This window comes from Eublepharis macularius, chromosome 1 (genome assembly GCF_028583425.1).
Source record: "Eublepharis macularius isolate TG4126 chromosome 1, MPM_Emac_v1.0, whole genome shotgun sequence".
Lineage (NCBI taxonomy): Eukaryota > Metazoa > Chordata > Lepidosauria > Squamata > Eublepharidae > Eublepharis > Eublepharis macularius.
In genome coordinates, this window is record NC_072790.1 from 135,923,228 (window position 1) to 135,949,606 (window position 26,379).

Sequence of the window (26,379 nt, forward strand, 5' to 3'; positions counted from 1 at the left end):
TTGATTTTAAGTGCCAGCAGCCGGGTTCCTTCTCGGGACAAGTGGAGACCGTCTCTCTTGTACAGCTCCCGCTTGTCCCAAAAAGAATCCCAGTGCCTAACAAACTTGAACCCTTCCTCCCTACACCATCGTCTCATCCACGCATTGAGACTCCTGATCTGCGTTTGTCTCTCTGGCCCTGCGCGTGGAACAGGTAGCACTTCTGAGAAGGCTACCTTGGAGGTCCTGGCCTTGAGTCTCCTGCCTAACAGCCTAAATTTTTGTTCCAAGACCTCACGACTGCATTTCCCAACATCGTTGGTTCCAACATGGACCACGACCGCTGACTCTTCCCCAGCACTATCTACCAGCCTATCTATAACACGCGTAATGTCCGCTACCTTCGCACCAGGCAGGCAAGTCACCATACGGTCAGAACGCGGTTGTGCCACCCAGCTATCTACTTGTCTAAGGATCGAATCACCAACTACCAAGAGCCTCCCTCCCGCCCCACCCAGGGATGGTTCCTTGATGCGAAAGGAAACCTGCTCACCAACTGAAGAAGAGGTCCCTTCTGAGGGCATGTTCCCCTTATCCTCAGTACGGTGCCCTGATTCCACAAGATCCTCATTCTCCTTGACAACAAGAACGCTGCCATTTTTAGAGTGGGACACATCTGTCCTGTCCCTGAGAATCTTGTCCTCGTGCCTATCTAACTGTCTCCGCTTCTCCAGGTCAGCCACCTTGGCCTCAAGGGTACGTACTCGTTCCCTGAGAACCAGGAGCTCCTTGCAGCGGGCACACATCCAGGACTTCTGACCAGAAGGCAGATAGTCATACATGTGACACTCAGTGCAATACACTGGAAAGCCCCCAACCCCCTGCTGGCATTCTGACTTCATTATTCTGTTTTAGGAATAACACACTAAGAGGAAAGAAAACGGCTACGATCCCCCGGCCAAGAGCCCTTTAGCTCTCGCCCTTCGGCTCGCGCCAAAGGCTCGCGCCCCTGCCCAGCAGTTGCCTTTTCAATGCAAAAGGTCACTTCCTGCTAAGCACAGGAGGTGAGCACAAAGGGGGTGTGTGGCTTGTACTCCAGCAACCCCCAGCAGCCTTACAAACACACTCACCCTCAAACACAATCAAGCCCAAACACACTCAGCCTCAAAACTACACTCAAATCAACACAAAACTACACACAAAAAGCCCCAAAGCTAGAGAGGACCACCCTTAGCTTCTCAGCTTAACCCACCACAGCCAAGAAAGGCAAAAAGCCCTTACCTCCTCTAGCAGCTGCAGACCATGTGCTCCTGAGCCCAGGTGACTCTGCTCCCTGTTCCTCCCTGTTCACTTGCACTCCATACGTAGTGATCGAGTGGAGTGCAAGTGAACAGGGAGGAATACATGTGAGTCTGTTCACTTGCCATTCAAGTGTAACTCATCACTTGTAGCTTGGCACTCACTCCCCCTCCTCAGGAGTCGTGCCAAAACTCTGGAACTGTCTCTGCAGAGACACTCACCTGCCCCCTTCTGTTGCCGTCTTCCACCAGCAGATTAAGACTTTTTGTTTCATCTGGTGTTCCCTCAGTGATCCCTTCTTCCTGTCCTATGTTTTAATTGTTTTTTACATGTGTGTATTTTATTTTATGTATATTTTAACTTGTCTTTATAATTGCTTTATTTATATGTTTTTGTTTGCTTTTAATGGATTTTAAGATGTGTTTTTATGATGTTTGTTTTTAACCTGTCTTGATAGTTCTGAGCATAGAAAAGTGGAATATACATTTTGTAAATAAAAATTACTTTAACAGACTTCTTGAGTATTTTAAAAAACACTAATGTTGCGTTCTTGGCCTTGGTACTAGGGGTCTGCCTCACTGCTGGCCAGCAGCAAATTAATGCTGGAAGACTGAGCAAAATGTTAACTTATGAAAATAAAGTGCTAAAACTTGTCTACAAAGATGGAGATCCCTGCCCTGCGAATCCTGACTTGAAATACACAAGTTATTTCAGCTTTCTGTGCAGGAACAATGCTGGGCTCAGTAGCCAGCCTATCCTCGATGCCTTTGATGAGACAACATGCACTCATGACTTCTCATGGCACACTGCTTTAGCCTGTGAAGAGGAGAAGGTGGTAAGGGAATAGAAACTTTATCAAGTTCTGTATAGAGAAAACCGTAACAAATGAAATGGTACAGTAACAATTCTGCCTGTGGATTGCATTTTATATTTGGGGGAGGGGGCAAGTATTGTTTAGATCTTTCAAAGTTATCTACATTTGTACTGAATTTGTACAGATTCATAACAGTACATTTGTGCTGCCTTTTGCTTTTGTGGTTTTTTTGTAGAGGGATAGATGTGTTCCAATTAGACAGCACTGCAGAATGTCTTTAACAGATCATTTTAGCAAATACCTTAAATAGAGTTAACTGTAGTTGGATGCCATGTTGCACTGCAAGGGGGAACAGGCAGTGGGAATTTGCATGTAGGAGGCAGGGGGTGGGTACTGAGGGAATGTATGACCTCATTGCACAACTACATAGCCCTGTCTAGCATTGCATCTTTACTGGGCCTGTGGGTATGCTGTGGTACAGAAGAACAAAGCTGTGAAGAGCAATTTTTCATGTTAATCCTTAGTGTGTCATTGTGTTCTGGGAAGTATGTTGTCTAATTAATTGAAAACTAACCATGGTGTCTGAGCAGCAGCAGCAGCAGCAGCAGCAGCTTCCTTGAAATTGGACTGTTATGGTAAGGCAAGGACTGTTCAGCACTTAGCTCTGGTCTTTACAGGCAGTGACAGCAAAGTAACTCCTGTAGATGTGTTTGCAGTTGCATTCATTGGACTGTACTTCCAAATAAGTATGTTTGAACTAGAACTTAAGACAGGAGTGCTGTTGGTTGTGTTTGCAAGAGCACAGGAAGATGGAAATAGGCTGAAGGTGGGATAGTATGAAGTGTGTAAGAGGCCATGGTGAAATACTGGAGAAGCACAAAGAAGAACAAGGTCCCTTGCAACAATTACATGGTTCAGGGTTGCCAGCTTGCAGGGTAGGGGCAGGGATCCCCTGCCTCCAGGTCCCATTTCCCTCTCTTGCTTGGAGCATCAGCAAAAGAAAAATATTTTAATTATGGCGGTTGGGCTGACGTGATATCACAAAGAACAGGGTCCCTTGCAGCAAGTATATGGTTCATTACACTTGGTGTAGCTGGATGGTTCTCAGCTAGTAAAACTGATGGGTGTCAAGTGCCAGTCTGTGATGTTTCCTGTTTTCCCTCCACAGATTGAATGCTCTGTTGCAAACGGCAGCACAATAATTGATCTTTCTCCTTTGATTCATCGAACGGGATCCTATGAGGCATTTGATGAAGATGACATGATCAACTTTGTCCCAGACTTCTATATAAATATTTGCCAGCCTCTAAACACGATCAAAGATGTCAACTGTCCACCTGGAGCAGCTGTATGCATGGTTCCAGTGACTGGCAATCCTGTCGTAAGTCCCACAGTCATTCCTGTTCAGCAAAAAGACTTCTGTTGGAGTGCAGACGCTAATGTATGTAGACCCTGTCTAACAATAATAGGCAGAGCAACTGAGGACTGAGGCATGGAGAGAAAGTTATGATAATCCTCTCTCCACAACAGCACTTATTTTTGACATGCAGAGAGAGGCGGTATTCGATGTGGGGGCATTTTTTGGTAAATGCACCCCCCCCACACACACACACACACTCCTGCAGTCTGACATGCTACAGCACAAAGACTCTGCCCCCTCAATCTGTGTTTCTTGCAGAACAGCTCTTCAGTGAATCTCTTTATTTTCAACCAAACCACCACTGCCCTCATCTGCACAGCCCAATAGAAATGAATCCCTCTTATGCTGTATTATTTCTTGTGCAGAGCTTTTAGGCCTACCCTGGTGCTCACTGACATGAATGAAAATCATACTAGTAGTGAAGTGTGAAATAATCATAACCAAAGTAACCAATTTTGTCTTTGCAATTAGGATATTGGGCACATCCCTGCAGTTCCCAAACTCAACTCTGCAACGAATGAAGTTTATATTGCTTATAACAGTTCCACTCCTTGTTCAGCAAATAATGTGCTAAACTATTCTTCTCGCATTGTATTTCATTGCAACAGAGGAACAAATCTGGTAAGTAGTATCATGTTTTGCTCATGGACAACTGCTCATTCTTAAAAGAACTATTGAAGCATAATAGAGGAGTATAACCTTGCAAGTTATACTGTTGGAATAGGTCTTACGTACGTGTCTTGGTTTTGCTCTGTCTACTTCCGTAATACCCTCCCATATTTTGTAGAGTTGAGCTATTTCTACACAGATCTTTCAGTCAAGTGGGTATACCTCTCTGTGTGTTACGTTTTATCAAGTGGCTTCCAACTTATGGTGACCCTATGAACGAAAGATCTCCAAAACGTCCTACCATTAACAGCCTTGTTCAGATCTTGCAAACTGGAGGACATGGCTTCTTTTACTGAGTCAAGCCATCTCATTTTGGGTTTTCCTCTTTTCCTACTGCCTTCAACTTTTCCATTATTGTCTTTTCCAGTGAGTCTTGCCGTCTTATGATAGCCTGAGCTTTGTCTGGTACTCTTCTGCCCCATCACTAATAGTTGTTAACCTAGTAGCAGCCTAGGATAGTGATGCTTACGTCATAACAAACCTGCTTGGACAGATGGCCACCCCTGCTTCTCCTCATATAATAAGATTTGCCTGATAAACTATAACAGAAAGTGCTGACCACTTTGAATGGAAAAACTGAACCTTCCTAGGTTGGAACTTGATACCATAGCCAGGCTTTGAATGTATACTTGGGTTTTACAAAGTGAACACTTTAAGGTTACATTATTTTCTATTCTTTATCACTTGCAAGAAGATCTTAAATTTTTGAAAAGGAATGGGGAGAAGGAAAGGTATGACGATTAGGGCTGAGGCATGGTATGCCAGCTTTGGGAGAAGTTACAGGCATTGAAAGAAAGCCCTTCTCTGAAGCAGGGTGTGGGTGTGACCAAATTTATTGCAACTGTGAGATCTAGGAACTTGAATGGAAATTGAGGGTGCCCTGTTTTTTTGGATTTGATTATCTGGAATTCTGTATATATTTGGTATTCTCAATATTCAGGTTCAAAAATACCAGTACAGTCTTTGGATAAGAATTCCAAATATATTCAGCTCCATTATTCTTATGAGGAGATCTTTCTTGGTGGGGAAAGAGCTGATGGGACCATTTTTCAAGCAAACTACACCAAAATTGCTGAGAACTTAGTCCCATGTGTCAACTTAAGACTCCACAAATGTTAAGCAAATTGGACCAAAGGTCCAATTCTGCAAGCCCTTGAACAAGACGGCCCAGGCCATACTCTGTTTCCTATGGGTGGGTGGGTGGTGGCTTTTCTCCAGGACACAGGCAGCTTTAGTCAAACACACGACAGCAGCACTGCACTGACCGAAAGCCTTCCAATGCAAGCAGAACTAATATCAAACCAGAGAATCTCAGCAGAATCTGGGTCATTGTTCCAAGTGCAACAGAACCCAATGTCAAACCAGAGAATTTCAGCCCCCAACCTGGCAAGCCAGTACCAAAGCAGCCAGCCAGACCCGGCAGAGGCATATGGCAAGCAAGCAACGCAGATGCACACTACAGTAAAACTGCCTCCCTCCTCCTATTGCCTGAGAAACCTGCAAAGGGAGGGGTGGAGGGAAAGGTGCTGCAACCTTTAAAATGCAACTCCTGGATATTTCCAAATATATCTGGATTATTTGGATATGTAAACACTGGTTTATCCCAATATACTTGAATAAGACATCCAGATATACCCAAATAATACCAAAAAAGTATTTTTCATGAATGTTTTTAAACTGGATATAATGAATTGCACTATCTGATAGTCCAACCCTTAAACCATTTCTATTTCTTTGTTTGTGCTTTGGTCATAGGGGAAGCCAAAAATGATACACAAAATTGATTGTGAATACCTGTTTGAATGGAGCACTCCAGTTGTATGCCCTGATGAAGTGGATGTTTTGGGCTGCTCAGTGACTGATGATCGGCTACACTACACGTTCAACCTATCCAGCCTGTCCAAAGAGTCTCACAAGGTGATATGACATGGCTAGTATGGGAGCTCTATACTTTTAAACTAAGTTCCTGGTTTAGTTTCCATTATAAATTTCTAACTTCAGTTAGTAACTGTTTTTATGTACTGCTGTTTTAGGGAGATTAATGTCCCAGTCAGAGCGGTGAACAAAGTCAATGTTGTTTAATTTAATTTAATTTATTATATTTATATTTCGCCCTCCCCACTTTCGCAGGCCCAGGGCGGATAACAAAATACAAACATCACCCACCATTAAAACATTTAAAAGCATTAAATAATACATTTAAAAACATTTAAAAGCATTAAATGTTACGGTTCATACTGCACAGCAGTTCATACATGCATCTGTGTTCACATAGGGGTGATGGTTTAACCCCCCCCCTCCATGGGGGGGGGGCACCGCCCAGCGTCAGCCATATGCCTGGCAGAATAACTCTGTCTTACAGGCCCGGCGAAATGCAAGCAAATCTTGCCAGGCCCTTGTCTCGCAAGACAGAGCATTCCACCAGGCTGGGACAAGGACCAAAAAGGCCCTGGCCCTGGTCGACGCCAGGCGGGCCTCCCTAGGGCCAGGGACACTTATTGTTGTTATTATCCCCATAATACTGAGGAGCTGGGACTGAGAGGTGGGCCTTGGGTAAGCCGTTCCTAATGAACTCATGGCAGCAGTAGTGGGATGCAAATCAGTAGAGTGCTGATTCACAGCCGAACCACCTTAACTGGTTTGGGGACCAGAGTGGCTGTTGATTTGTTTAGAATGCTTTTGTTCAGTTCTGAAAGCTTTTGAAGGTAATAATGGAAGTTCCAGTGCCTAGTGTCTTTCTCTTAGTGACTCCACAGAATTCCTGTAATCCCAGAATGGAAATTAAAACTAAAACCTCCCCTGTTTTTCTGGGATGTACAGGAGAAATACAGGGGAAACTCCAGGAGTATCAGCCTTTTGTTGCATGGGAACAACCCTGGAGCAAATTACTGTCTCAAAGCAGCACTCCTGTTCACAGCACCAGAATTAAATATATCATGTATGACAGTTTCCACCAACCTTCCCCTCTGCTCAGCAATAATGTTGAGCTAGGTTTCTGGTCCTAATCTTCTTTCCCACCACTCTTTGCATATCGAGGTGATCCAGCATCTTCTGTTGATCCTCTTTGCAGTTCAATAATGGCATGGTATTGGCTTCCCACACAGGTTTCTTCTGGGTCCAGGAACTATCATGTTGGGGTGTGTTCCCATGCAGCTGAAGTGCCTCAAGGAAAATGCAAAAATGCAGCAGTATGTTTGATCTCCAGCAAGAGTGCTGCCTCATTTGGTAATGTAAAGGAAATGAAGATGGACTATCGGCATCAAGATGAAACTATTATTTTGCAGTATAAGGGAGGAGATAGGTGCCCTCCAGGTAAAGCCACCCCATAACGTATTTACACTTGCAGTTGATCAGCTCTGAAGACCCAAGACATGCAATACTGCTTCCTTAGCTCCTTCCTTCTCACAGTATCGAAGTAGCATTTATCATTCTCAAAGCATGAGAGAGTATATCCAAGGCTACCTAGAATAAAAGAGCCATTGGAACGTCCTCTAGTAAATTTTGGGATTGTTTTAGAGTGCATTGGGTTACACAATCTCTCAAGGGTTGCTTCTGACATTTCTTGTCCCTTTGACCCCTTATTTATTTATTTATTTATTTATTTATTTATTTATTTATTTATTTATTTCAAGTTTGTATTCTGCCCTCCCTGTGAGCGGGCTCAGGGCAGATAACAACATATTGAAAATACAATTAAAAATTCATGTTCATTAAAAACAACACATTTCAAACAGGATGGTGGACAGCCTAACCTTAAGAGATGTAGAGGAGAGAGATGATCATATATTTTATAATGATGAATGTCTGATCCATGCATCTTGCAATCTGTAATTGGGAGGTTGGCAAGGAGCATATTCAGGCTTGCTTCTGATACTCTAAGGCATTTCAAAGCTGGGAGAAGGAGCCTTTCCCCCCTCCCTTCCTTATTTGTTTGAGTTCTAAATTCTAATCATATGTGTAAAGGAAAGGTAACCTCCAAAACAACCACAAGGGAACTAAGTTCGCATGATAATCTGAAATTCCTCCTAAGCAAGGGAAACTGGTCCTTCCAGGCACAAATTCCATTGTTAGTCATTATGAGCCATTGCCATCCATCCCTTTGGGTAGTTGATGAGTGATGGGTGCTTGTCTGCAGCACTAACCTGTCTGTCATAGTATTGATTTGTATAACCATTTATACAAATGGTGCCTCAAAATGTTGGTATAATACTTTGGCCAGGAAAAAAAGAGTAACATCCACTCAGTTGGTCTGTTTTGGTAACAGTGGGATATCCTTCATTCTTGTCTTTATACTTTGGCAAACAGAAGGCTGAATTAAATATATCTTAGTCCTGTTCCATCAGGACCCCTCTTAAAAATCAGCAGTGCAGCATCTGCTAATAAAGAATGCAAGATTTAACCCTCAGCCTCTGTACCATCTGTGCACATTATCTCCAAACTTGTACATAATTATTTAATTTATATCCCAGTTGTCCATAATACAGGACAGTTGATAAACCAATACATTTTCACTGTTGCATCCTGCAGACAGTGAGTGATTAATCTGAGGGTGATTAAAATCTGTGGAAGTTCTGGTTTCATTTAAAATGAAGTAGCTTTAGGTGCAAACAGTATATTTTATTGATGGAAGCCTCCTTTTTGTTTTACAGTGACTGAATTGGGTGAGCTTTGTGTCTTCCCTTTCCAGTACAAAGGCAACAGCTATGACACATGCATTCAGGAAGGACATGAGCGGCCATGGTGTGCTACCACTGATGATTTCCAGAGGGACAAAAAATGGGGATTTTGTGGAAATGGTAATGAATGACTTCTCTTATTTTCTGAAAAGTTTCTTATATGCTTTTTGAAGTGTCAATTATCTTGATATATTTTGTTTCTTGTACTGTTTCATTTGCTAGTGACAAATATAAACAGCCCAGTATGTTATCTAGAACACTGGGCTTGTGGTGTGTGCTCACTCACCCTTTGTTTTGAAATAAATGGGATGTCCCATATAATGTAAAATAAATATTTTGTAAGCCATCTCTAACAAATTTTAGAATTCAGTTTTGAAACCATCTACACTAGTGTTTCAGTAAATGGGAAGTATTCTATGGAACATTACGTACAGTGGAAAGCTAGTTTAACTAGTTCCACTGGATTTGGAGGTGATGTAGACTCGGATGTTGTATTCAGACATTACCAACAAATCTTAGTTTGTTCGTGATACAGGTAAGTCTGGCTCTATTCTCAGACTTCTGTGCTTCCTGTCGTATGCCTTTGTGCACAAAATTAAGATTGAAGACTTCTTCAAACTACATTTTTAATGTATTTTATTTTTACTAAACAGATAAAGGGATACAGAAAGGAAAAGGGGGAGGGGAGCAAGAACTACAAAAATTATAATTAAAAGAAAATTAAAGGTATGCATTACAAGGACTATCAAAATGCAGTAACCATCTAGCCTTTAAAATATAGTTTTCAGATATATAACATAACCATATTCAAAAATGTTTCCTCTTTCCATCCTGCTACATCTCATTATTAGATCATCTATAAAATATTTTACATTACATTTTAGAATACTTTTGCAACAAGATATCTATCCAAAAGATATGCTAATCATATTAATCAACTTAACTAGCCTATATATCCATATACTATGTCAAGAACTTAAAACGAACATCATTATAGCTTCTACAGATCAAAACCTATAACAAAATTATCTATATTATTTATTTCCCATCTCTGTCTATAATAGGAATAGTAGATTTTCCATTTCTTTTCAGTTCTTTAATTGGTCTTTCAGACCACAATTTGGTGTGATGTTTTTAAATTCTTGTTCCTCACACGGTAATTTTAAACTGAGATTAAACTCTGGTTTAAAGCCTTTGACTTTTCTCCCAGGCCATCAGTGTGCTAAATGTGTGGTCAAGCACAGCGTTATCCAAATCGCTATACACATGGAGGCCATGTAACAAATACTTGTTATGGGGGATTTAAGACAATATTTCAGGATCTTTAACCTGTATATAAAAAGGTTCAGTTTCAGAACAGCATCTGAAAGAATGAGGGAAAGTATTCTTAAAATGAAAGGGTTTTTTAATTGGATCAACACAAGTCAAATTAAACAACTGTTATGAAAATGGAAACGAGAGAGATTTTTAAAACTGCAAACCAAAAAACCTTTCCCTAACAGCTGCCTGTTTATATGGGGAAGCAAAAGAGGTAGGGGGAGGAATAAGAGCATGCAGCCTGTCCTGTAGAGTATGGAAATCCTGTAGAGTCCTGATGTGGAGAGCAGAAGAGAGGAGCGCAGAGAGTCTAGAGACAGAGACCAGCTCATATCTCCAAGGACCCTGTGCCAAGTCACACTGGGGCAGTATTAGCTTGTCAATCAAGAAAAAACTGCTGTGAAGTATTGGTGATTTGGCGGCTATATGTATACTATAAAAGTATACTATATGTATATTATAAAAGTATACTAAAAAAATGCTTGGAGGTGCTGAGAAGAGGTTGCTGCTTGCTCAGGATTGGGTTGGAGCCAAAAAATTTGAATTCAGGCAGGAGAATGTTCAGGATGGAGCTGTCAAATACGTGCTGGTCATAAGGTGAGGCAGTGATTAGTGAACAGGAGACTGGGAGTGACAGATGGCTGTCTCTGGGAGAAGGATAGGTTCATGATAAGGCTGAACACCTGCTAGATCCTGCCCTGCATTAAGGCTATCAGAAGACCTAGTTCTGCAGAATCACTCAAATTTAAAGTGTGGGGGAGGCTGATAGGATTGCTTCTAGGTAGATGGGCACCTCTAAGCAGATGGGCAAGCTTGAGTGACAAAATTGTGTTAATATTGCAAAGGGGAGTTTTTCCTGGTTTGCAGAAAAACATAAACAGGGGAAACTAAAAATAAAAGTATGCTCCATTGAGGAGGCTAGGGAAGATAAAATCATGGCTGAGCAATTGATAGGATCAGGGGAGGGCAGGAATGAGCAGGCTGGCATCTGTCCATTGCTTATCATTTGGGGATCTGAGTAATTCATTAGCGCCAAATTATTCAGGGAGGAGGCTCTGTAGCCCTAGTGGAGATGGCCCTCAGATTTAATCTCTTAGGATGGGCTTTTGCATGATTGATGGATGAGCTACTTGGCATTCCATTATGCCCTGACTTGACTCACAGTCTGTTGCTGCCTAATGTGGCACTTGATATCAGTTTGAGGCAGACTCCGGGCTAAGCTACAAGTGACGAATGACACTTGAAAGACAAGTGTATTTCTCCCTGTTCACTTGCCCTCCACTCAATCCACTTGCTGTTCAAGTGTCATTCGTCACTTGTAGCTTGGCCCTGTATCTCTTATTCCTAGGCCCATACTGAGACAAAATGAGGGATCAAAATAAGAGTCCCCATGAAGCAAGGGTCCTGGGGGCTACAACTGTACACTTTGTATATGGAAAATTACCTTTTGTGGGCTTATTTGCCCCTTCCATATTCATGCCTAAAGAACTTCAGTTTTCCTTGTTCTACTTTATTGAGCCCAGTGAGTCACGTGAGCAGCTTTTATATTCTATGTGTTTTCCTACTGAGACCACCATGAAAGCCACTGTTGCAAAACATAAATGTTCTGAATAGCAGTGCTGGTTGTGATCACAGAATTTCACCACTGGGAACTGTATACATGTTTCTCAAGTGCATATTGCTGCACACTTCAGTCCCACATGGTTACATTCAAAAGTACTGAAAGTATGTATTTACACCTATCTATTAACAAACCTGAGCTGTTGAAGCTAGTAACAGATTTAATTTCTCACAGTGGCAAATGTTTGTCCCTGCCTTACAGTGACTGGGCGCAGAGAGTCGACCTTTATTTTCAAGTGTGATGACAGTGCTGGTAATGGAAGGCCTCGGCTTTTAAGTGAGACCCTTGACTGTGCTGTAACATTTGAATGGAGAACTCAAGTTGTGTGTCCACCCAGGAAAATGGAATGCAAGTTCATTCAAGAGCACAGAACCTATGATTTGCGAGTGCTCTCCTCTCTCACAGGATCATGGATGTTTGCTGACAAGGACAGCTTGTAAGTCTGTTTCTATATATCTCATGGAAACCTTGCCAGTTAGTTCAGTTTGTTGGTTCATTTTGGTTGGAAGAGTCATACCTGCTTTCTTTGTAAGGTGGTTGGATATTTGATAAAGATGGAAGAGTGCATTGTTGAGAAAGCTGACTTGGCTTGTATTTAGGTTTGCGACCAGGGACACTAAAGCACAGGTAGCTCTGGCTTTGCATATCTAGGGAGTCCTCCTGTATACTTGGTCACAATAAAATAATGCATTCAGTGAACAGGCCACTGAAGATGACCTTGGGAAGGTTTATAAATGGCCAAGGGGTATGCATTAAGCAGAAATACCAGCGCTCTTCTAGTTGATTCTCAACATAGAAGGTGATGAGGGAATACCATGTTCAGTATGACCCAGAAGCCACCAAACTAGAAATAATACTGCCAAGAACAGTAAAGGGTTATAGAAGGTACAAGGCAAAAGGTATGAGGGGGCTCATGGATGTTGGATCTCTTTATCACACTCTTTGAGGGAGTGTGATAAGATTTGATGGTAGTTAAGAAATGCTCCAAACTCTAAGGGCAGTCCAGCAACTTAACAGTCAGCACAGAGGGTTACTTTGAAGTTTGCAGCAAGGAAGTCCCCAAGAGAAAGCAGAGGAGAATATTATTTGATAACTAACACTGTTGAGTATGTGTATTTGCAGGGGGGAGGGGTTAGAAAAACAAAATTATCAGAGGCTGGGTTGCTATGGAGGCCAAGAGGCTAGGCAATTAATGTGTTGCATTGCTTTCAAACAAGAGAGAGCTTGGTGTAATACCTGTTGGCTTGGGTTTATAGCTTAAATTGATGCTTTCCTAGGAATCCAATCATCCCTTTCCTTGAACTGAAATTATTTCAAGTGCTGTCCTGCAGCAAGAAGGGTTAAAGTGAAAGAATCTAAGTTCCTAGAGAGGCTTTCCTTCCTTAAGCATCCTTCAAAACCTTTCCCAATGTGTTTTTTGGGGTGGGGACATTCTCTCCAACTTGGGCAGGAAGACCTGTATGCATGTGTGGTACAGTCAGGCTTGCGCTTCTGTTTACTGTCTAGCTCATATGGGAAGCAAAACCCTACCTAAGTATGCATAGGTTGCAGTGCAAATTTTTAGTGCCCTGCAGACTTCTCTACCTCGTGCTCTAACAGAGAAATACCAGAATAAAAAAGCCAGGGACCATATGGAAATATGCTTCGTTTGCATAATTTATCAGGGCTGCAGAATTCAGCTTTTCTCAGTATGCATTTTCTTTTTAGCACAGAGTACATAGATTTGTCAGAGTGAAATCCTATATTTGATTGATGGGGGGCTTTGTTCGTGGCGCAGTGCTGAGCTGCCACCTTCTCTGATTGATTTTTAAACAGCTACTACATGAATCTATGTCAGAGAGTCCACGAAGGGCCCTCTGGCTGCCCCGAGCAGGCAAGTGTCTGTCGGAAGAGTCATAGTGGGACTGTACAAGTTCTGGGCCTGGTGCACACACAGATGCTGAATGTGATGGGTATAGTATACTTTTTGAACCCTTGTTATACCTGACCAGTTTTCTGTAGTTAACTGTATATGCTTTTAATAACATGCATGTTACCTTTATATTGAAAAGTGATTATCTGCCTCAAACATCTGAAATCTGTGTCATGCTTCTTTTGTTTTGGTCCCCGTTTCTCCACCAAGTCCTGTCAGGTCGACTTCAGATCTAGATTCTAGTATGAGATACCCCTAACTTTTAGCACCTGGAAAACAGAATTACAATCCATTCAGATCAGGAGACATTCAGCTGTCAGGCTTGAGTGGGGTATGGATTGTGCCCCCCCCCCTGCCAACTACTGTGGCTTTTCAAGAGTTCAGTTAATACTAGGAAAACCTAACAGGTTTTTATTTTTATTTTTTATCCTTGTGGAAACACTGACTTGCCTTATTCAGCTGCACATAAATATTATAAATGGTATTTGTGAGAATGGCCATATGGTCCAAACGCAATCAGAGGCTTAGCAAAATTTCTGCCAGTAAGCTTTTAAGAAGTAGAACCAACAAGCAGAGAACCCAAAATGCAGGGACATCTCATTTCCCTCCTTCCCCACTATTTCCTCTTTCCCTTCCCTGAAAGCCCCCATAGCGTCTCCTTTCCTCCTTCCTTGTCTTCCTCCCATCCACCAGTAAATCTACCTCAGTCTGCAGCCCTGTCTTCATCTCTCCCTCCTTCCCTTCCCCAGCAGACAATCTCTGGGGAAATTCTGAATGAATTGCACAGTGCCAGTTGCCAAATTGAGACCGAAAGTAGTTTCATCGTTTTCCTTGCCTCCATTTTATTTTCACTACTTTGAGGTAAGTTAGTCTCTGTGTGTGTAATTGGCCCAAAATCTTCCATTGAGATTCCACAGCAGAGTAGGGGTTCAAACCTGCGTCTCCCAGATCTTACTTTGAAACTCTAACTGCTACAGCATACTGGATTTTTGGAGTGGCTGCTGTTCAACAGTAGCAAGCAGCCAGTCCTGAGTCAGTCATTCAAGTCACCTTGTGGTTGCTGCAAGGCCTGGCCCCCATGAGGCTAAAATAGCCCTGGAAACGGACTTGCACCCTCCACTTTTCTTTTACTGACAGAATCCAAGGTTTTGAGTTCTGGCGATACAGTTGTGATTGCCTAGCATTGGCCGCTGAGGGCATTATTTTCTTAAAGGTACTGGAGCTGCTTCTATCATTTGGATTTTCTTAACCCCCAATGTACTTTTTAGATTTCAGATTTTTTTCTGCAAACCTGGGTCTTTCTTCAGGTTTGTAGAAAGATCTATCTTGTCTGTCCGCAGTTCCTGTCTCTGGATTTAACTACTGCTTGAGAAGCAAATAAATGCAGCTGCAAAAAAAGGCCTTCTCACAACTCAGACTAGTCTAGAAGATGGTCCCCTACCTTTACATTGCTGATGTGGCCCTCTGGATTCATGGCACAGTAACATCAATCCTAGACTACTATAATGCACTCTACTTAGGTCTCCCCTCAAAGTCAACTCAGACTCCAGCTGGTGCAGAACACTCCAGCTTGTTTACTCTCAGGAGCAAGATGGCGCCTGCATATCACTTCCATTCTACAGTCACTCCATTGGCTACCAGGCTCAATTCAAAATCATGGCTAGCACATTCAAAGCACATATCTGTGCAACTGCCTCTCCCCTTACGTTCCACCATGACAGCTTTGCATATCTGGTCAGGGCCTTCTGCAGATATCACCTTGCAGTTAGGCAAAATCAACAGCTACCAGCACACATGCTTTCTCTGTGGTTGCCCCCACCTTATAGAATGGCCTTCCTTTTTTGTTGTTATATAAAAATTTTATTTAAAAAAGAATATAACAATAGAAAATGCATAAAAGAAACATACAGCAATACATTTGGAATTGATTTGAGACTTACACAAACGTATACAAACAGCACATTTGAAATTAGTTTTAAAACTTATACAAGCACTACATTTGAAATTAGATTAAACTAATAGAAAGATACAGTTGAAATTTATAATTACAAAACTTAATGACATAATAGCTCTCTTTCTCTCACCTTGGTTACTTAAAGTCTACTGCTTTGGTTAGGCATTTCCTTGTGTTTTATCTTAACTTGTAATTCTTACAAGTTACCTTGTAATTCTTCTTCGTTTTTGCCTAAGTAGTCAAAAAAATCCTTCCATTTTCTTCAGAATTCAGCTATTGGTCTATTATGTACATAAGTAGTCAATTTGGCCATTGAGACATATTCATAAATCTTATCTATTCACTCTGACACATCAGGGCACATATCTGCTTTCCATTTTCCTGCGTATAGCACTCTTGCTGCTCTCATCATGTAACTGAAGAGGTCTCCTTATACTTTTCTGAGATTATTTGGTAGGATATTTAGTAACATGCTTTTTGAGTTAAGTCAAATCTAAGTTTGAAGATCTTCTGCATCTCTTCATGTATTTTTATCCAATATTTTTGCACTTTCCTACATGTCCACCACATATAATAAAATGATGCATCCGTGCATTGACATTTCCAGCACTGTCCACTATAACCCTTACTAATCCTCACAATGTGTTTGGGATTAGTGTACCATGTAAAAAACATTTTGAACTAATTTTCTCTTAATAACTAACAGCCTGTAAATTTGATATCCTGTCCATAGATCTTCCCAGAGGTTCATCAGAATAGTTTCTCCAAAAATTTCCATTTATTTTATCATGCAGATTTTAACTTCTTCCATTTCTGTGTGATATAGCAATATAATTTTGTAATTTTTTCCTAATAAATGCTTCTGATCTCCAGAATGACCTTCCTGAGGTGGTCAGGAAAGCTCTCACTTTCCTGGCTTTCCACAAACTATGTAAAACTGAATTATTCAGGACTATGTCATAAGAAATAGCTCAGCGACACGTCTTGGTAGTAATGGGGACTAAATAACTATACTGTTGGGTATTGTCTACTGATGCAGAGATGCACCTGCTAGGGAGTTTCTGTGCTGCTAAACATGCCATGAAAATTAGTTATGCTTTGTTTCAGATCTCAATGAGAAAGTCGAACTATTAATAATAGTAGTAGTAACAGTAGTAATAATTTAAGTATCCACAGATTGGATAACAATGGAAATTCAATATATTGATAATTTTTTCCAAAGGAAATGCTTTCCATGTAAAGGGATACCAAAGTTAGAAGTGGAAGGGATAGTACAAGTGATTGTTTCAAAGCATTCCTTGCTTGCTGCACTTTGCAAAGACAGAGGTTTTTCTCTTGCAGGTGATAAAATTCTTGTCAATTACTCCAATGGCCATGAATGTCCACACAGAAACAAGAAAGCAACAACTGTGATAGAACTGAAATGTGCAAAAACCGTTGGCATGCCAGGACTGGATAGGTAAGTGTAGAAGCTGTTAGCTGGCCATTGCAGTAGGCTCAGAATCTCCTTGCACATTACAAGAGTGAACAAGTATATGTTGCTTATACTACATGGACTTCCTTGTCATGTGAAGGAAGGAAAATTTTCACCTTTCTCTTTGCTGCATGGCCACACCACTGGCTGCTTGGCAGCTCACCGTGTATTTAGTCTTTCCTTTTAGCATTGTTTAATCTTTTCATTTAACTCCATAATCCCGTGTTCTAGAATTTTTGGACCAGATCCCAGGATTCCATTCCACTAAGGCTTCTTCTGCTAGCAGAACAAGCTCCTTGTTTCAAAGGAAGGCTGTATTGTGTAACAGAACCTTTGGATCTTTCAAGAATTACTTCAGACTTCCAGCTTCTCCAGAGCTGGTTCCCTGTCCCAGTTCTTCGTTGCAAACAGTGCTTTCCCATGCTGAGATACTCCATTCTCAGCCAGTTGGTTTCCATAGCTTAGAGTGGAATAGCTCTGTATAGGGCTGCTCTGTAAAAACTGCTCTTACTCTTTCTCCCCTCCTTTCATGCAGTGTTTTTTGTTTGTTTACTTCTGAGATGTGATGGCATAATCCCATTTCCTCAGAAATGAAGGATGCTATTTGATGGTGCACATGGGATGCTGGGTGGAAAAGAGATGAGATGCAGCAGTTCTGCATATTGTTAAGCGTCTCAGGTTTTGTAGAAGACTGCATCATGTCTACTCCATGACTGACAGGAGCTGCTCATTATAGATCCAATTACCGGGGTGTGTATGTGTTAATGTAGAGCATGTTTCCAGATGGAAACATCCTGTGGGGCTTCCAGGTTTTGAGGTATATGTAGGAAATACGTAAAGGCTGAAGTACACTACCTGCTAGATTATACCCTTAGAAAGTCATAGGCATGTTGTACAGTTCATAGAAAGTAGATCCACAACTACCACCTGTTCTATCGTTATTTGGTTTCTGTTGGAAAGTGATATATGTGAATGTATTGATAAATGCTTTTCACTGACATCTCAGTATTGTCTGTTAGGATTGATGAAGAAAATTGTACCTATTACATTACATGGGAGACTCGGGCTGCTTGTGCAGTGAAACCCCAAGAAGTAGAAATAGAAAATGGCATGATTAAAAATCCAGCAACTGGGAAGAATTTCAGTTTGGGTAATATATATTACAAGTAAGTAAACTGAGGAAGCAATATATGCAACTATGAAAAAGGGCTATAAAAATCCAACCAACTGGTAGCCATTGATTCCTGTTTAATGTATTGGCTTTAGTGTGTGGCACACAGGGATTAAAAATAATAGAGTAGCATTAAGTGGAAACAGAAGACCACATAAAATATGTGTATGTGTTATGTGCCGTTAAGTCGCCTCCGACCTATGGTGAGTGACCCTGTGAATGAAAAACCTCCATAACATTCTATCATTAACAGACTTGCTCAGATCTTGCAAACTGGAGGACATGGCTTCTTTTATTGAGTCAAGCCATCTTGTTTTAGGTCTTCCTCTTTTCCTACCACCTTCTCCTTTTCCTAGCGTTATTGACTTTTCCAGAGAATCTTGTCTTCCCATAATGTGACCAAAGTACGAAAGCAAATTCAGGCTTGATTTGATCTAGTACCCACTTACTTATCTTTTTGGCCATCCATCGTATCCGCAGAACTCTCATCAAGCACCACATTTCAAATGAATCATTACTTCCAGTTGCCATTTTGATGCCTTCTGCGGTTTCATTTGTAGTGCTGCCCCATGGTGTATCGGAGGGAAAAAAGTTCTTACCGATTGGATTTCAGCTGTGGAGCTCTTGGCTTTGTTTCCTGATGCTTTGCCTATGATTTGTTTATTTAGATCAGGCATTTTACAAGCTGCAATAAATCTTCATGGGGGAGAGGGTCGGGAGACTCACAAGTCTGCAGCTGCCATCCTGCTTGTCACTCTGCCCCCCCCCTTTCCACTTTAAATAGTGAACACTTATCAGTGTGGGAGGAAAGAATGCTTGAGATGACTGATAATGCTAAACTTTTCTTCTTGGTAAAATCAAAAAGAGTCCAGTAGCACCTTTAAGACTAACCAATTTTATTGTAGCATAAGCTTTCGAGAATCAAGTTCTCTTCGTCAGATGCCTGATACAGAGACTGGTCAAATACAGAAGAGCAGGAGAGAGAAGAGGCAATTAGGGGGGGAGGGGGAGGGAGCAATCAAAACATTCCTTTGCTAGTATATGTAAAAATCTCCTTTTAGTGTGTGTATCAGTTGGCTTCAAAGGAGTTTGCCCTGTTGGTTTGTAGAAGCCAAACAGCTAGACCATCCAATTCCAATGCAGTATGGGCCTTCGATAACCACAGCTCTCCCTGCCAGATGCATCTGACAAAGAGATCTGTAGTTCCCAAAAGCCCATGCCAGGTGCCACTGAGCTCCCCCAGACCCCACCTCTGTAAAGGAAATCTGTTACCTGTGGTGTTTACAAGATCAATTATGGAACTTTTATTTAAATTTGCTGTGTTTCAGATTATACACTGCCTCTGGTGATATCAGACCTAATGGTGACACCTATATTTACGAAATTCAGCTTTCATCGATCAATGATTCAAAGCATCAAGAGTGCTTGGGAGCCAATATATGCCAGGTTAAAACGTCAGGCACCATGTTTAGGAAAATTGGATCTTCGAGCAAAACGAAATATTATATTCAAGGTAAGTTCCTAGTTAATCTACTGATATGGTCTTACTCCATCATAAAGAGTGGTAGTAACATGGTATATGAACTACAAATTATAGTAAGCAAGTGTTTTAAATGTTTTTCTTTGAAACCTGCAATCTTGTATAACCAATATATTACTCCATGTATTTGCTATTTAATGTTTATTGTTTTTGTTTGTTTTATAATTAATAAAAGTTGTTTATTTAAAAAAAATAGTGGTAGTAACATAGATGGGGGAAGGGGTGAACATAAGAACATAAGAACATAAGCAAAGCCATGTTGGATCAGGCCAGTGGCCCATCCAGTCCAACATTCTGTCACACACAGTGGCTAGAAATCCAGTGCCATCTAAAGGACTGTCAGTGAGGCCAGGACACCAGAAGCCCTCCCACTGCCTTCCTTCCAGCACCAAGACAACAGAGCACCACCTCCCCACAAAGAGAATACCATCTATCTCCTGTGGCTAATAGCCACTGATGGACCTCTGCTCCATATATTTGTCCAGTCCCCTCTTGAAGCTGGCAATGCTTGTAGCTGCCACCACCTCCTGTGGCAACGAATTCCATGTGTTTATCACCCTTTGTGTAAAGTAGTATTTTCTTCTATCTGTTCTAACCCGACTGCTCAATAATTTCATAGAGTGCCCATGAGTTCTTGTATTGTGAGAAAGGGAGAAAAACACATCTTTCTCGACCTTCTCTAACCCGTGCATTATCTTGTAAACCTCTATCATGTCTCCCCTCAGTCGTCTTTTCTCCAGGCTAAAGAGCCCCAAGCGCCTCAATCTTTCCTCATAGGGAAAGTGTTCCAACCCTTTAATCATTTTAGTTGCCCTTCTCTGTACTTTTTCCAGTGCTATGATATCTTTTTTAAGGTGTGGCGACCAGAACTGTACACAGTACTCCAAATGAGGCCTCACCATCGATTTATACAGAGGCATTATGATACTGGCTGATTTGTTTTCAATCCCTTTCCTAATAACCCCTAGCATAGCATTAGCTTTTTTTATGGCAGTCGCACACTGTGCTGACGTTTTTAGTGAGTTATCTATCATGACTCCAAGATCTCTCTCTTGGTCAGTCTCCGCCAGTTCAGACCCCATCAACTTGTATTTATATTTTGGATTTTTGGTTCCAATGTGCATTACTTTGCACTTGGCTACATTGAACCTCATTTGCCACATGGATGCCCACTCTTCTAGCCTCGACAGATCCCTTTGGAGTGCCTCACAATCCTCTCTGGCTTTCACCACCCTGAACAATTTCGTGTCATCTGCAAATTTAGCCACTTCACTGCTTAATCCCAATTCCAAATCATTAATAAACAAGTTAAAAAGCATTGGACCCAATACCGACCCCTGTGGCACCCCACTGCTCACCACCCTCCACTGTGAGAAGTGCCCGTTTATGCTCACTCTCTGTTTCCTATTAATTAGCCAGTTTTCGATCCACAAGAGGACTTGGCCCTTTATCCCATAGCTACTGAGCTTACTTAGGAGCCTTTGATGAGGAACTTTGTCAAAAGCTTTCTGGAAGTCAAGATAAACAATATCTATCGGGTCTCCCTTGTCCACTTGTTTGTTCACTCCCTCAAAGAACTCTAACAGATTGGTGAGACAAGATCTTCCCTTACAGAACCCATGCTGAGTTTTCCTCATCAGCTTTTGGTCATCAATGTGCCCACTAATTTTATTTTTGATAATAGTTTCCACCAACTTACCCGGTATTGACGTCAGGCTGACTGGCCTGTAATTTCCCGGATCTCCCCTGGAACCTTTTTTAAAGATGGGGACAACATTAGCTACCTTCCAGTCCTCAGGAACAGATGCAGAGTTTAATGACAGATTACATATTTTTGTGAGGAGATCTACAAGTTCACACTTGAGTTCTTTCAGAACTCTTGGATGTATGCCATCTGGGCCCGGTGATTTATCAGTTTTTAAATTATCTAGCAGTCGCATAACCTCCTCTCTCGTCACCTCAATGTGACTCAGGTCTTTCAAAACCCCTCCCAAAGTCAGTGCTTCCGGAGTGGGCATGCACTTCTTATCTTCCACAGTGAAGACAGAAGCAAAGAACGCATTCAGCTTCTCGGCCATTTCCCTATCACCCTTTAGTAATCCTTTTACGCCTTGGTCATCCAAGGGCGTAAAAGGTGCTTTTGAAATATCTCTAAACTCACTTCTCTAGCATCTATGAAATGGAGTATAGCTACCCACAGTTCATATTACTGGTTTCTAAGCAGCCTAGTGACCTCCCAACCTTATCATCTCCAGTGGCCAAATCTCTGTCCTTCCTCCTGACCTAGCTTCTTTGTTAAAGGGTTGATTTCACATGGAAGTTTTGTGAAAATATTTGGATGGCATGCATACATGTGGTATGACAAAGTAAAAGTGGACTCGATGTTCTTGCACCACTATATTCGGAGAAGCCTCTTCACAGTCTGGAAAAAATACAAGGTTTACATGGAAGATGGAATTCCTTCATGGGTGGTTCCGTATGAAGTAATAGATCCGAGAACTGTCGACAATGAGCAGCAACGTCTAACCTACAAGGAGATAACACAAGTACAACACTCAACGCTAAGAGTAAAAACAGAAGAAGAGTTGTCTCCTTGTTATGGATGGTTTCAATATAGACAGATCAGAGATCTTTATAACTCGGGCTGCTTAAAAGGAGGTATAAGAATGGAAAATTCTGAACTAGAAGAAGTGATGTTACAAGAAGGCAAGAAAGAAATATCTAAGATTTATAAATTACTTCTGAAATGGTATACGGAGGATGAAACAGTTAAAACCCAGATGGTGAAGTGGGCATGCATACATTACTGTTATTTATTTCTTTATTTCATAAAGAGATAACAATGGAGGCGTGGGAACACCTGTGGAAAAATACACTGAAGATTTCAACTTGTACGAATATTAAAAAGAATGTATACAAAATGATCTATAGGTGGTACTTAACACCAAAGAAAATTGCGCTAGGGAATACGAATATGTCAGACAAATGCTGGAAATGCAAAAAGCATGAAGGATCATTGTACCATATGTGGTGGACTTGTGAAGTAGCTAAGCAATATTGGGGAGATATAACTGAAGTAATTAATGAGATTTTACAAATCCAAATAAATAAGAACCCAGAATTGTTGCTACTGAACTTGGGGATGGAAGATGTTCCAATGCAGAATAGAACATTGCTATTTTACATGACTACAGCGGCAAGACTTTTGTACGCGCAGAAGTGGAAAGTACAAGAAATACCAACTGTAGAAGATTGGATTTACAAATTGCTGTACATGGCAGAAATGGACAAAATGACAAGGAAGCTTAAAGATCTTGACCTAGGGCAATATATTGCTGACTGGGGGAAATTGAAACAATATTTAGAGAAAAAATGGGATGTGAAAGGAGAACTGTGGCAGTTTGAGAATTTCTAAAGGGCGGTGTTGTAAATGGAGGAGGGAAGTGACTTTACCATTAAGGGGGAAATTTAACTATAATAATCTAAGCTAATTTTATGGATATATTAGAAAATTTATACTATACACCATAGATAATATACTAGTGCTAGTATAGTATAATATAGTATGGTGCTAGTATATTATACTACATACTATATTGGGATGTTATGATAAATTATATTACAATGCATGCTACGTTATATTGTATGAAATAGTATATAACAAATACTATATTGATAGTATATTCGATAGAGTATATGTTTAAAAGAATTAGAATATGCTTAGAGTAAGAGATATTATGATCTATGTGTTGTAGAAAAACATAAGCGAAATAGAATTAAGTAAAAATAGGGGGTAAGGGTTGGAAAGCTGTTGGAAGGCAATAGGGGGGGAAGGGTAGGGAACAGAACTAATTAGATATGAAGGGAATGTATGTATTAAATTTGGGAATTTAAACTCACCAATAAAAATTTTTTTTTAAAAAAAACATCAACATACAAGTACTATACCCTTGTTATATACACACAAGTTCACACATAAGCAGGTATGTTAGTACATTTTATACCCATATGTATAGAACCAGAACCAGATGCATTTTGGCCCAAAGACCTTCCTCAGTTGGTGTATATTCATACCAAGAACCTCATCAACCCCAAAATCCCTGACCCTTTATGACAGACCCCCCCCCCCTTTCACTCCCCCACTGTGAAGCAGATTTTCCCGCCAAAATTCAGTTTTTCTCCTTTGGGTGAGTAGCCCTCAAGTAACATGTTAATCTTTGTGGAATGAAAGTATGTTTGTCCCACACTAACAGTCAGATATAATTTTGGCTTATTAGCCCAGCACAGGAACATGATGCAGAAAAGCAGGAGCCCGCTCCCTTTTTTTGAAATGGCACTGGAGACTGTATAACATTCAAAAGAAATAACAATTTTATTTTACAGGCAGGGATCGAATAATAGTAGTCAGGGAATGGAAGTGCTCAGGTAAAATCTTGTGGGTAGTACAGACTATATTTGAATAACAGGCAAAATAGTTTCCTTGAAGCTTTGTTTCTTATATTCTTGGTTCTTAGCAGTGAGAGGTGTTTTACTTAATACTTTAGTTACAGCAACAATTCACAAAGTTAACTATGACAGCTGAGGTTTCCTGAAGTTAGTTTAAAAACTGTTTGCCCTTCACAACAGATGCAGAGTCCTCCTCAGAGCCAAACCCCCTTTAACATCTGAGCAGGAGCTAATCTTCTCCTAAGAAGATATAACCCTTCCTCTTTTGGCTTGAAAGGGAGTCTCAACCTACCTCCCAATCCTCCTTGCCAAAACACACTCCCAGTTCTATGGTGTCTAGGTCAAGTGGTCTTCAGCTTCTGCTGACACTTATACTAAGAATTCTTAAACAGAATTATTCTTCAGAATAGTAATGCTACAGCTAAGGTGGAAGATTTCTCTTCCCTCTCACCGGAGGGGAACCTGTCTGACCTTCATCTAGTCCACCCCCCCTTAAGGGGTTGGACTAGATGACCCTAGAAGTCCCTTCCACCCTATGATTCCCTGTCAGACTTGTTCACAAAACTCCCCCAAATCCCTTAAGAAACCCACTGTCAACTGAGTGATCAGAGAGGAGGGAGCAGCCTGTCACTCAAGCTCTCTGTTCCAAGCAAGAGTTAACTCTTTCCCTCCCAGCTCTCTGACTGCTGCACTTAGGAAACCTGCTTTCAAGTGCACTCCCATCACACCTTGCACAAAATTGACTTAAAATGAGAAAAAGGGGAAAAATTATTATTGTCTAGTATTTCGTGGGGACCAAAACTAATGAAAGTGTAAAGTACATATGATTATAATAAATAAAATTACTCTCACAAGGATGTTTTATAAAAAAAGCCGTGGAGTAAATTTATTCAATTCCTCCTACAAAACAACTTAAAGTGCAGTATGGACAACACATCCAAATGAAAGATCTTTCTTTTGCCCATGAATCTTAAAATACATATAAGAAATAATGCTAAAGGAATCTAAATCCAAAATCTGTTTTTTAAAAGTATACCTAATTTTTAAAAATTAGATTAAAATATTTACCTCCTTAGGCCAGGTCAGAAACTGTCAATCAAAGATGGAGTGCTAAGCCATGACCAGAAATGAAACAATCCAGTCAACCCTTCTATTTACTTTGAAGGGGGGAGGGTGAACATGGTGCAGTAATAAAAAAAGGACAGTGAGGTGATCAGCAGAGCCTGACAGAAGATTGCATCAGCCCATAGAGTTATATGGCAGCCAACCATACCATAGATAATATAGCAAAAAAAAAAAATTCTGATCCTGAAAAGTATTTCCTTCAAACACACAATCAATATCTTTATTCAGATTCTTTGGTACCAGGGTTTCCAACGTGAAGATCCAGAACGTCTCCCTTTCTTCTGAAGCGGTTAAGAAGAGTGCAGTTGCAGTTTTTCTATGACCCAGAACTAAAGTTCCTTATCTGAGTGTCCCAAGGTCATAAAATGCTTTACAATAGGAGCCTGCAATTTCTTCAGTCTGGTGCAGCTGCTGTGTTCAGATATCCTTACTCTCATGGGTCAAGTTGTCAGACATACATACAATAAGTTCCATGGGCATTGTATGCAACAAATGGTGATTTATTGTCTTTTTGGAAAATTGCAGAAAAAATATCTTTGCACACAGTGTGGACAGCAAGGAGTGCCTTTTTGAAAGTCCTGCCCATAATGCTGTATTTTCTTTGCCTGGCTGCTGTTCTTCCACCACCACCACACACCCTTCTTTAGAGGTTTTTCAGGCTTTTATAAAACATGCAGTTGCTGGATCATTACACCACAATAATGTTAACTATCTGTTGTCAGTACCTCCTTGCTTCTGATTTCCCATCTCCACAACAAAAAGAGCTAGAGGCTGGAAGCTTTATTGCAGCTAGTAGAGTGTGGCAGTAGATAAATTGTAACTGGGCTGTAGTTTTCTAGCAATTCTCAAGTTTAAAAAAAAAAGTTCTGAAAGACCTCGTGTATGTGTGTGTGTCTGTGTCTGTGTTTGTGGCAATTTCAAAGAGTTTTGTGGCATCTTTAATGACTAACAATTGTAAGTGC

At 40.9% G+C, this 26,379-nt stretch overlaps 1 protein-coding gene across 1 annotated transcript in view; it reads left to right on the plus strand.

Moving 5' to 3' along the window:
* The window catches only part of IGF2R (insulin like growth factor 2 receptor), a 123,754-nt gene that overhangs the window by 83,711 nt on the left and 13,664 nt on the right, over nucleotides 1-26,379 (plus strand). Inside the window, exons 34-44 of the mRNA XM_054970116.1 lie at nucleotides 1,845-2,113; nucleotides 3,261-3,473; nucleotides 3,984-4,133; nucleotides 5,937-6,098; nucleotides 7,286-7,493; nucleotides 8,831-8,977; nucleotides 11,997-12,231; nucleotides 13,611-13,747; nucleotides 17,003-17,120; nucleotides 18,155-18,301; nucleotides 19,635-19,819. Of these exons, the coding sequence (XP_054826091.1) occupies nucleotides 1,845-2,113; nucleotides 3,261-3,473; nucleotides 3,984-4,133; nucleotides 5,937-6,098; nucleotides 7,286-7,493; nucleotides 8,831-8,977; nucleotides 11,997-12,231; nucleotides 13,611-13,747; nucleotides 17,003-17,120; nucleotides 18,155-18,301; nucleotides 19,635-19,819 (1,971 nt within the window). The remainder of the gene's footprint in view (nucleotides 1-1,844; nucleotides 2,114-3,260; nucleotides 3,474-3,983; nucleotides 4,134-5,936; nucleotides 6,099-7,285; nucleotides 7,494-8,830; nucleotides 8,978-11,996; nucleotides 12,232-13,610; nucleotides 13,748-17,002; nucleotides 17,121-18,154; nucleotides 18,302-19,634; nucleotides 19,820-26,379) is intronic.